The following is a 10,588-nucleotide window of genomic DNA, read 5'->3' as shown; positions in this document are numbered from 1 at the left end:
AATGTGCACAGTGCGATCCGGCGAAATGTGCGTTGTGTAATTTGGCATTCGCACGAGCACCGGTCTAAGGGCTGCATCAGTCTGGCGATCATCAAACACAAGTTGTGAAAACAAGAGCGTAGAGTGGTAAGTACGGTACAGTAAACGAGGGTACATTTTTGTACGTTTATTTATTCAAATTTCACATCAAAAATGTAAAACACAAAAATAAACCATGTACATGTCTTGCAAGACTGTGCAAAAATTAGCCGGGTGAAGGACAACAAACTTAAGCACACAGACCAATTCCATCAGGATACCGTGCTTGGCTCTGTTGTGTGTAAAGTAAACGTGTGGAGACGTCTTTGTGCGTTCACGATGCTCTCCACGGCGATGGGAATGACAACAGTAGAGGCCCACTGCGTTGCCGGTATTGTTCCAAATTTGCCAAATTTGAAAAATTACGCCACGAATTACTCCATTGGGATTATACATCGCGACCAACCATCGCTCCAACGACTGCAAAAACGTGGCAACACCCCCTTGAAAACGAATTTCTTTAGAACTCCGATTCGCACGGTTGGCAACGTACGGTCAGAAACAAGTTCAACATGCAATACATAAAGTCATGAGACTCGGTGAGACATCCCCGAGTTAACAAACATATCTCATAACTATTAACAACAACAAACACACGAAGTTACACAACTCTCTATTGGCAGCTGCGTGATTAAAACTGACAACCTCGTTCAATAAAAGAGTACGACAGAATGAACCCGTTTGTATATCACAAATTACAATCTTCTTGGTTCCTTCGGTAAAGTCACGTAGAGGGGAAATAATAAAAGAATAAAAATAAAACATAATAAAATAATATAATTCTTTTATTATTTCCCTTTTACGTGACTTTACCGAAAGAACCAAGAAGATGAATCCCTGCAGTCACGAAAGCTTTAAATCGAAACAAATTACAATTTCGATTTAAAGCTTTCGTGACTGCAGGAAATCATCTTCTTGGTTATTTCGGTAAAGTCACGTAAAATGGAAATAATAAAATAAAATAAATAAAACAATAAAATTATTCTCCTCGACAGACCTGTTCTCAACCTGAGGACGGCTACTTGCGTTGTGGCCGAAACGTCGTGAGAATTATTTTATTATGTTTTATTTTCATTATTTTATTATTTCCATTTTACGTGACTTTACCGAAAGAACCAAGAAGACAAATTATAATGTTTATTGTATGTGAACGCGTTTGCAAAGCAGTGGGCGGGGCTTAATGAAGGGGCGTAAGGAAAGGGGAGGGGCGTAAGAAGGCGTGGTGTAAGGAAGGGGGAGGGGCGTAAGAAGGGGGCGGAGCGTAATGAGGCGTGGTGTAAGGAAGGGGGCGGGGCGTAAGGACGGGGGCGGGGCGTAAGGAGGCGTGGTGTATGGAAGGGGGAGGGGCGTAAGAAGGGGGCGGGGCGTAAGGAGGCGTGGTGTAAGGAAGGGGAGGGGCGTAAGAAAGGGGGCGGGGCGTAATGAAGGCTTGGGGAGCATGGAGGGGTTGCTAGCCCCGCCCATCTCCCGGATGTCCCGCCCCGTTAGGTGGAAGTGACGTCACGGAGCGGTCGGCGCGTGGGGGGAGGCTGGACAGTGAATTTACAAATGGAGCTCAAGTCGGACGTTTTGCGATGGTGCAGTTCGCGAATTGAGTTTGAGACTTTTAATATTCGACAGCCATAACGAGTTTACTTTGTAACTACGTGGTGGGGAAGGGGGTGGGGTCTTAGCGGAGCGACGAGAGCGACCGGCTTTAGTGGTTAAAGCGAGGCGCGAGTGGTTGCGGTGTAATGCATCAGATGGTCCCAAGTTGCCCTTTCCTATTTTCCGCGATTGTCCGCGCTTCGTGACTGCATTGTACCAACGTGTGCGTGAATATGAAGCGTTGACTGGCGCCAATTCAATGAAACAGCTTTGCCTCACAGTGCACTCAGCTCGTTGCATAATCGCAATTGCGGTTAATGCAAATAATCTGTTCGTACACTAGAGTTTACAGTATTGCGTTCGCTAAACGCAGATCATTGTACAATAATTTAGACTTGGCAACCAGTTCTAAAAGTCGGCATGTAATGAAAGTTACTTGTGCAAAACACGCATCCAGTCGTTCGCGCAATACTCCATTATGCAATCGAATAAACTATACTGAATATCCCAGTACTAGGATATATCGTGCATATACTCTTTGGTTCTTTCGGTAAAGTCACGTAGTGACGAAAGCTTCAAATCAAGATATTATGCATATTTTAGACAGACGACTGATGGAAGTGACAAGATCAACAGACGAGACAAGCGAGAGACATTTACCAGGCGAACCGCGGCCCTGGATCGTGACAACTCATCGCGTCGCGGGAGGTGGTGAGAATAGGAGACATCGCTGTCCCCTAACAGCCCCTTTTGCCAATTCACTGCTGGATGAGGGCCTCCCACACGATGTGTGGGTCCTGATGGACATTTGATCATACTTCACCGTGGTCAGTGCGTGTTAGGCGAAGGCTTTTGGAACATAGATATTCAGTACAACAACTTGATATTGCTACCACGACCCTCTCGCTGCCCAACACGTGGCCTCTAAGTCACATTCACTTTAAGATGTTTTTTGTTCATGTTTTTGTTTGTTGCGGTTGCACCCGATTCAAGAGCCCAATGGCTCACAGGGCTATACCTAATAAATGAACTTGAACTCTACGTGGCAAAGTGTAATGATTACCTGATTGTAGCATTTCATCGCGAGTTTGCTCAAATGTATTGCAGTTGCATGAGCCATCGAATTAATATAGCGCAACACAATTGGACGGGTCAACTATTCACCACGGTGTACAATTGATAAAGTGCTATGAAGAAGGACCATTTCCTAAAACGTCACAAGTTTTACATGTATCCTTATATTTTGTTGTTTTTATGTGGACATGCGCACCGCTGCCAACGCAGTATCGCCATAAAAGTGCTTATTTATTTGCATTTGTCTCCTTCCTCAGATGGAATTGCTTCCGTTGAAGTTGAGCGAGCTGGCGGGAGCTGCCGCGGCCCGACTCGACGTGCGTACCCTGGAGGATGAACTTTCAGGTATCAGCACAAGATCACGTCACTTGGAAGCTACGACGTGTGTGCGAGAGTCAAACGTCGGCGTATAATGGCCCCTCCACAGCTGAGCGATCAGATGAGCAACTTGAATCAAAGTATTTAGTCATGTTGCTGTTGTTTTGGCAGTGGCACAAAAGCACAAATAAACACTCGCATTCGTCAATTAAACATCCACTGCACATAGGCAACCTCTACGAGCCCTCTACATGCTTTGAAGAAGGGCCATTGCCAGAAACGTCGTAAGGTAGTCTTATTGACGGGTGTGTTAAGTATTTTTAGTGTGCAACTGGTTACTTACTGTGGAAGACTCCTTTCAAGCAATCTGCTCAGCACTCAGGTGTGGACCCAGCATTATTAGGTAGCGGTGGGGAGTCTGGGTCTTGTTGGCTGTTTACACCGGTGAATAGATTCAGGATGGCAACTGCAGGCCATATGAAGTCTACCAGTTTGAAACGGCGCTCTGTCGTAATTTTAGTCGCTGCAAGCATCTTAGCCGCACTAATCGAGTTCCCGAGACGAATATTTTCCATTCAGTATGTTGAGGCATGGCTGTCAATGCAAGGGCCTCTTGAATTAGTAATTCACATGGTCCCTGCAGCTACTGAAATGTATGCAGTGCTCTGAATTGTAAAAAAAAAAATAGAATACAGTATTCCTGAATGCAATTGTGATCCCAAATTGTGAAAATGCATCACATTAGATGGGGGGGGGTGATTCCACGTGAACCTATTTCACCTGCCACGTTTCCGATTTAAAACATTGACCAACGCAGTTACATTCTTCTCATTGTATTCAATCATGCCAACAGTCGCCTCGTCATTACGATGGAGTTGATCTATCAGGGGTACTTGACGGATACTTCTCGAGAAGTTAGAAAGCTGAAATTTGGTAGATGGGTAGCTTTTAGGACAAACAACAGGAGCAATCTGAAAATCCGAGATTTTTCATTTTAAGGCCACGAAATGTCAATTTTAAGTGCCCCATAAGTATGTGTCTGCGTGTGATTCAGAAACCGTTAAAAATATAAGATTGTAGTTTGATAGAGCATTAAACGGCAAACTAAATTAAAGCGAGAACCATTGTCCTATATTTTATTGTTTGAAATGTTTCGGATTAAAGCGGTTTTCAACGAAAAAATACACATTTTATGATGTTGAAATCTGAATAATGTGTGAACGATAGATGCGTCCCCTAAGAGTAGTTTATAATTTTTGTGCTTACTCATAAAAAAGGGAATCTTTAAATTGAGCGTTTTCCGATGGATATGCCTTTAAGTATAATATAGTTGAATAAAGTTGTCAACAATTTAAGTTTTTTTTATGGTTGAAAAAACACATTTTTGAAAGAGTTTTGTTAGTGTCTGAGCGTAGATGAGGGTCAAAATCATATCAGCTTAATTATTATACGTATTGAAAACTTGCCCGCCGAAGACAGGCTTCATGAACTAGTCTATATTTAAAACTACCGTACATAATTCCTTCCACACTGTTCTAAAAAGAAACTGCATTTTTTGCCACAGCGCTGCCGGTCACAGCACTGCATGACCTTTTGCCGCACCTCAGCCTCTTTTACCTGGACCGCCTCCAGGGAGCGTTGCAGAAACAAGGTGAATTTCTCCTTCCTCAAAACGCTGGCGAACAAACCCATGGCGCATTGGAAGTCTAAAAGTTAAATTGTTGGGATCAAAGAACCACAACATCCGTGGAGTAACTTGGAAGATACATTTTTGATTGAGAAACGTTTGTTGTGTATGGGATTGATTGATACATCAATTGATATAAATTAATTTCGGCTACATGCTTCAAATATTACTTAAGAACCAATTCCTTTCGATTCTTGTATACTGGGCATAATTTAAATCATTTCTGTATTCCCGAATCGAAACGCAACGATAAATTGTGTGAGCCACCTGCATAAACAGTCTATTAACATGCATTAACCACATTCCTTGCCAACAGCACATGGTGACATCTTGCTAAGACCAGGGTTACATTTCTAGCATTGTGCATAGGCATAAAATAACTTGCTTTAGGTGTGGCTTTAGGTGTCATCTGTTGTGATGAATCGTTTGGCAAAGTTCCATTATCAGAGAATATAAATGGTGCAGAGGTATTGTTTCATAATTTTAAACAAATTCCTGACTGCATTACCACATGTGCTGCTGCTTACAGACATCATGTGCAAGTGTAAGCTTAATATTTGAATTTGCCTGTGACTAAACCACATGATGTGATGAGGTTTGAAATAGCATTGAAAACTCAATGTAACATCTTTCAAGGTACCTGTCAAACCGAAAGGTAGCTGTCAGTAAAAACGTCAAATCGGGCAAATAAACCAAATGTCAACAGCATTTCTTTTGAACTTAATATTTTTTTAAAGATCAGTGCAATTATAAAATGTCTGGGGTTTTTATTTGGGACACCAAGCAAAGTTTGTGAACGTGAAGTTACTGCTGCGCCCCAGGAGTGTCCTTGGAGCCCAAGTGGAAGCAGTTGTGTCAGGAGTTGGTTGGGAAGCAGGTTGGATGCAGGGGCTCGGTGACAACACAACACAATCACCCACACGACGTAAGTGCTCACACAGCGCATGACACACGCACGACACACGCACACATACGTGACATTTGCTGTTTTTTTAAGATTGGGTAAAATGTAGTTCTAGAGATTTTGAAGCGTCAATTCGTTTTCGCGAAATTGCAGGTCACGGGGGTTATTTGACCATACTTCACCATGCTGGTCAGTGCGGGATGATTATGAAGCGGTCAGGAGACCATAGCAGTACAAAATAGTATTTTGCTATACTACCATCTGCTGCCCACCACATAGCCCAGCAGGTCCTACGACAACCTTCTTTTGCATTGTGGTCACCCATCCAAGCAATATCCAGGTTCAACCCTCTGCTTCGCTTACAAGATCTGACAAGTTTGGGCACATTCCAGGTGGATTGGTCACAGGCGCCAATGCAAGTTTAAATCATTTAGCATCTAAATGCAGCTGCATCTCAAGGCCATATACACAAAGCAGGGACGTGAGCATCACAATGAAACCACCAAAAGGCATTCTTATTTCCCCCACGGTTCCCTCCCCCCAACACCCCATATAGTTTTGTAACCTTTTTTTAAAGCAACTTGAGATGCTGCATACATTTAAATGGCAGTGTTCGACTCAGAAATTGGATTGGGAGCCCATTAAGGGGAATTTAGTATTGTTTTATTCACACGTGGACGCATTTGGCCACTGTCACACAACTTGCAGGAGGGGGAGACCACGTGGCATGAGCGGTTCATGGGCCTGCTTTTCCGCGTCGCGTTGGGCGGCCTGGAGAGTGCCGTGTCCAGGAAGCACCTGGTGCTGCCCTTCACCTCCGACCCTCGCTTCTGCGCGCTGGAGATGTGCGCACCGCACGTGCGCCGCCTCGCCGTGGCCCACCCGCTCGACGCATTCTGCTCGCTGCTGCAGCCGTCGCGAGGGCCCGTCCTCTCCACGCTGGCGCGTACCCTCACCTCGCTCACTTTCAAGCACTTGGGCTTCGATTGTTGCCCGAGGCGCGAGCGGCTGGTCGCCGTCGTGCAGTCGCTCTCAAGTCTGCGCGAGGTCTCTTTCGAGCGGTGCCTCACACTGCGGGCAGAGCTGCTCGACTGCGTGCTCGGCGCGTGCGTGGCTTCGGAGCGTGCGGGCAAGCGTGACGAGGCCGAGGCGGTGGAGGAGGCGGACACTGCCAAGAGGGTACGCCGTGACGCAAGCGCCCCCACGCTCGCGCACTCCGATGCCACAGCAGGTGACGTTGACGACGAAACGGAGCTCCTCTATTCAGATTTATCGCCCGAGGAGCATTGCTGGGACGATAACGACAGCTCGGAGGATCTTTTTGATTTGTCGCTCACCGAGGGGCCAAGGCTGTGTTGTTGCCGTAAAACTCTCATGCCGGTGTCCGTAGCCACCGTGCTCGAATGCCTGGGCATAGATGCCGTCGACCCTGAGGGCAGTTGCGACTTCTATGCTGGTGGAAGAGGGCCCGGCTGGGATTTGCCCTTCTACTTGCCTGCCCGGACAGCGGCCCCCACCGGCCCGTATCGCGCTCCATGCCCCCCGCTGACGGTGACGGTGCTGCGACTCGTTGGCATGCCGCTGTCGGTGCAATGCGTGGCCTACCTGGAGGATGCGCTCTCGCGCTGGATCTGTCTCGAGAAGCTCGTGCTCATCGACACCGGTAAGAATGCCGTCATGTGCTCGGGGCAAAGAAGGGCACTCGCCAGACTATCTCCCCCGCTCGCCAACAAAAGCCTGGCGCACCGCTAACTTGCGCTCTCATTCACTTCTTTCACTGCGTTTTGGAATAGGAGTGATTCATCTCCTCCAGGTATCGCTATTGAAGTAATTCTTGGTTTTGTTTTTAAGTCTCATTTGTATTTTTTTTACTTCTCATTTGCAGTTTTGTTCGTTCCATCAAGTCCATATGTATTATATCATCTGCAAATAATTTGCATGCATTGTAAGAAATTCTCATGCGCAGAATAAATTCATGTACCTCAAACAATAAGAATCGATTTAAATATTTAGGAATAATTGCATGAAAAAGGTTTGCAATGTGTGTTCAATATGGATTTCGCTAACTCCCGTCATGACGCATGTGAACACAACTTACGGATACCGATCCTTTGGCATAAGCATTGTACAAGTACTCACTTTCCCAGCTCATTGTTTTGCCAATTGCACTGTCCCGTGCTCATGTGCAGAGCTGGAGAACCGCTTGCTGTGCGTGCTGCACGCGCTGCGCCGCCTATCGCGTCTGCCGGCGACGCGGTTCTCTCACCTTGACCTGCGTGACGACGCCCTCGCCGTTCCCATGCTCACCGTGGCGGGCTGCGTGCTCAGCTCCTTCCCGCGGCTGCGCTCTCTGCTGCTGGCGACGGTGCTGCCCGCCGTCAGCCCCGGCGTGCCCCTGCAGGGCTGCCGCCTGCGTGGGGCCCTGCCGCCCTGCCAGCTGAGGGAGCTCTCGCTGTGCAGCTGCAGCAGAGAGGTGAACCTAGGGCGGCTGCTGGAGCTACTGGAGGCCACACGTGGCTCGCTGCGATGCGTGAGCCTGCGCGGCAGGACACTGGCGCACCGCGACGACCTCGCCACGGTGCTGCGCTCGCTGGCGGCGCCCGGGAACCGCCTCGACTCCCTGCGGCTGGAGGACATGGGCACGAGGCTGGACCTGGACACGCTGGCGGAGGCCGTGATGGCCACTCGCATTAGTGAGCTGGCGCTGAGACACTGCCCTCCATCTTTCGAGGCTAACGCACCGCAGTGGGACGGCTTGGCGCTCGCCCTCCGGCAGAACGCCAACCTGCGCCGGCTGGTGCTCGCGAGGAACCGGCTGGGACGGGAGGGGCTGCGTGTCCTCGCCTCCCTCTTCAGCGAGGGGGCGGCTTGCCGCGTCGCACACCTCGACGTCAGCTTCAACTGCCTGCCACCCGACGCACTCCTGGAGTTTGCGCTGGCGCTGGGGGGCGAGGGGTCCGCGTCGCGCCGCCTGGAGGTGCTGGACATCACCGGAAACCGGCTGCTGCGCGAGCCGGCGGTGGCGCAGCGCGCATTAGTGATGCTGCGCAGCCGCGTGGATCACGTGTTGCACGATGACTGGGACGCGACTCACGCCTTTGCCGACCACGTGAGCGTTATGTGAGCGATCGTGTGTCCCAGAGAGAGAGTTGGGAGGAGGTGATCAGCAAGTCAACCCGGTTAGGGGCCATCCATATAATAGGTACGCATGGAGAGGGGGGGTTAACCTAAATACGTACGCTTGCGTATGGGGGGTCTACTGACAATGTATGTACGCATAGGAAACGGGGGGGGGGGAAGCATTGATAATAATTTTTCTACATTGGCCTTCAAATGAGCCACAGTTCAGTTTCTTCAGCTGTCAGACAAGTACTACCGGGAGAAGTGGGACTGTGGGAAAGGTATCACTTGTATGCCATCGTACCCCTGACTGCAAGCTATCACGCAGCTCGGCAAAATAAGTGGCCAAGGTACGCAACATAATTCTTTAATGCAGCCGGTGGTGGACTATCTGTTTGCTTAGACACGTTAATATTTTTAATCTTTGATCGTTTCTGCGTGGATTAAATATTGGCCGTTCTATAGGATTCGGGGGGGGGAGTGCGTCAAGCGTACATAAGCAGGTGGGGGGGGGGTGTAAAAAGTACGCATGCGTACAGGGAGGGGGGGGGGTCAAGTTTTGACAGATTTTTGCGTACGTACTAAATGGATGGCCCCTTAGTCGCTCAGAGAATGCTTTAAAAGTCCATGGGATCCAGAGGTAGTTGATAGTAGCAGATCGAGCAGTCAACAAACTCTGCTTCTGTTTTCCAGTCTCGTGGTGGCGCTCGCAGGTAGATTCATTGAGTAACTGGGAGTTGAGACGGCGTTGGCTTCACCAGCGTTGTGCCCACCCGATGGGGGCTCCTCTAGTCCACGCAGCTTCTCAGGAGAACTGGTCTCGTGGGAGGGAGCCCAGCGCCTGTGCATTGTCACATATTGCTTGCGCATTGCAGTTTTGATTTTTCTATCCACGCTTATCGTAAGAGACTGGAAGACCCCCTCCTCCAACTGAAGCAATTACCAAACCTTGCTTGGGCCTAGATTCAGTTACTTTCAGTATCACCTCTGGTGGCACAACTGGTGTCACAATATTTAAACAAACATCTTAAATTGTACCATCAGTAGGTTGCCACGTAAGTATGTTATTTTTCCATTTCGAGAAAGCTAGACCACCAAAGTTTTGCGAGCTTAGGCGGTACTGATATCTGCTCTGACCCATGGACTAAAATTAGTATTGCACTCAAAACGATGTACAAAACACCACATTTCATAAAGATTACGTGTATAAAACTGCAGATTTGTTGAATTTATTTTGTCAAAACATTTTTTTACAATGTTTACAGTAATTGAGTGTCTACTGATTTTTCCTTTTATAAGCTAGTGTTTGACTTTTATTTTTAAACGCACAATTTACATCCTCGAAATAACGGGAGTTGGATCATACCCGTGTTCCCCTTCATAACAGAGTTCTTTGGAAGCCCATACAAAATTTCACAAATGTTGGGAATCAAATCGAAGCTCATGCTTGCAAATTCCCAGAGATTGAATGTCGTGCATACCGACGCCGACTTGGTTTTTATCCTTGCCTCGACGCTGCACAGGAACGCCACGTACCAGGGGGTGCACCGCAGCTCCGAACATAGCTTTAATGTCTATTTAATTACTTGATACCCTGATTAGTACGTGTTGTTGGTGTTTTAATGTGAACGCCAATTGTTGAGCACTAAAACGCAAAATTACAAGCTATAATTTGTCCTCTCTTTACAATCTGTCATTCATTTCTCCTGGACAAAAACGGGGTTTTGTTGAGAAAGTGCATATGCGGGGCTGTGGGAAAACAATCGCCAACCCACCCACAAATTGGCCCATTATTTCAAGGACGCGATTTACTCAATTCC

The 10,588-nt window shown here is 47.8% G+C and overlaps 1 protein-coding gene across 4 annotated transcripts; it reads left to right on the top strand.

The window, feature by feature from the left end:
- Window positions 1–1,573: 1,573 nt before the first annotated feature.
- On the top strand, window positions 1,574–9,240 carry LRRC41 (leucine rich repeat containing 41). 4 transcript variants are annotated; one of them, XM_078867636.1, is made up of 6 exons: window positions 1,574–1,888; window positions 2,997–3,084; window positions 4,622–4,708; window positions 5,566–5,669; window positions 6,357–7,311; window positions 7,838–9,240. In XM_078867636.1, the coding sequence occupies exons 2-6, from the start codon at window positions 2,997–2,999 to the stop codon at window positions 8,770–8,772; spliced, it is 2,169 nt and encodes a 722-aa protein (XP_078723762.1). In that variant the 5' UTR covers window positions 1,574–1,888; the 3' UTR covers window positions 8,773–9,240. The 4 variants fall into 4 exon arrangements, with proteins under 4 accessions (XP_078723762.1, XP_078723761.1, XP_078723760.1 ...); XM_078867635.1 differs by lacking the exon at window positions 1,574–1,888 and adding an exon at window positions 2,248–2,373; XM_078867634.1 differs by lacking the exon at window positions 1,574–1,888 and adding an exon at window positions 2,248–2,376.
- The last annotated feature ends 1,348 nt before the right edge of the window (window positions 9,241–10,588 follow it).

The sequence above is a fragment of the Lampetra fluviatilis genome, chromosome 24 (genome assembly GCF_964198595.1).
Source record: "Lampetra fluviatilis chromosome 24, kcLamFluv1.1, whole genome shotgun sequence".
Classification (NCBI taxonomy): Eukaryota; Metazoa; Chordata; class Hyperoartia; order Petromyzontiformes; family Petromyzontidae; genus Lampetra; species Lampetra fluviatilis.
This window is presented reverse-complemented; position numbering and strand designations above follow the sequence as displayed.

Coding starts and splice junctions, on each gene's coding strand:
- LRRC41 (XM_078867636.1), top strand. CDS start 2,997: ATGGAATTGCTTCCGTTGAAGTTGAGCGAGCTGGCGGGAGCTGCCGCG. Junction 5,670..6,356: donor AACACAATCACCCACACGAC/GTAAGTGCTCAC, acceptor CACAACTTGCAG/GAGGGGGAGACCACGTGGCA. Junction 7,312..7,837: donor GCTCGTGCTCATCGACACCG/GTAAGAATGCCG, acceptor GCTCATGTGCAG/AGCTGGAGAACCGCTTGCTG.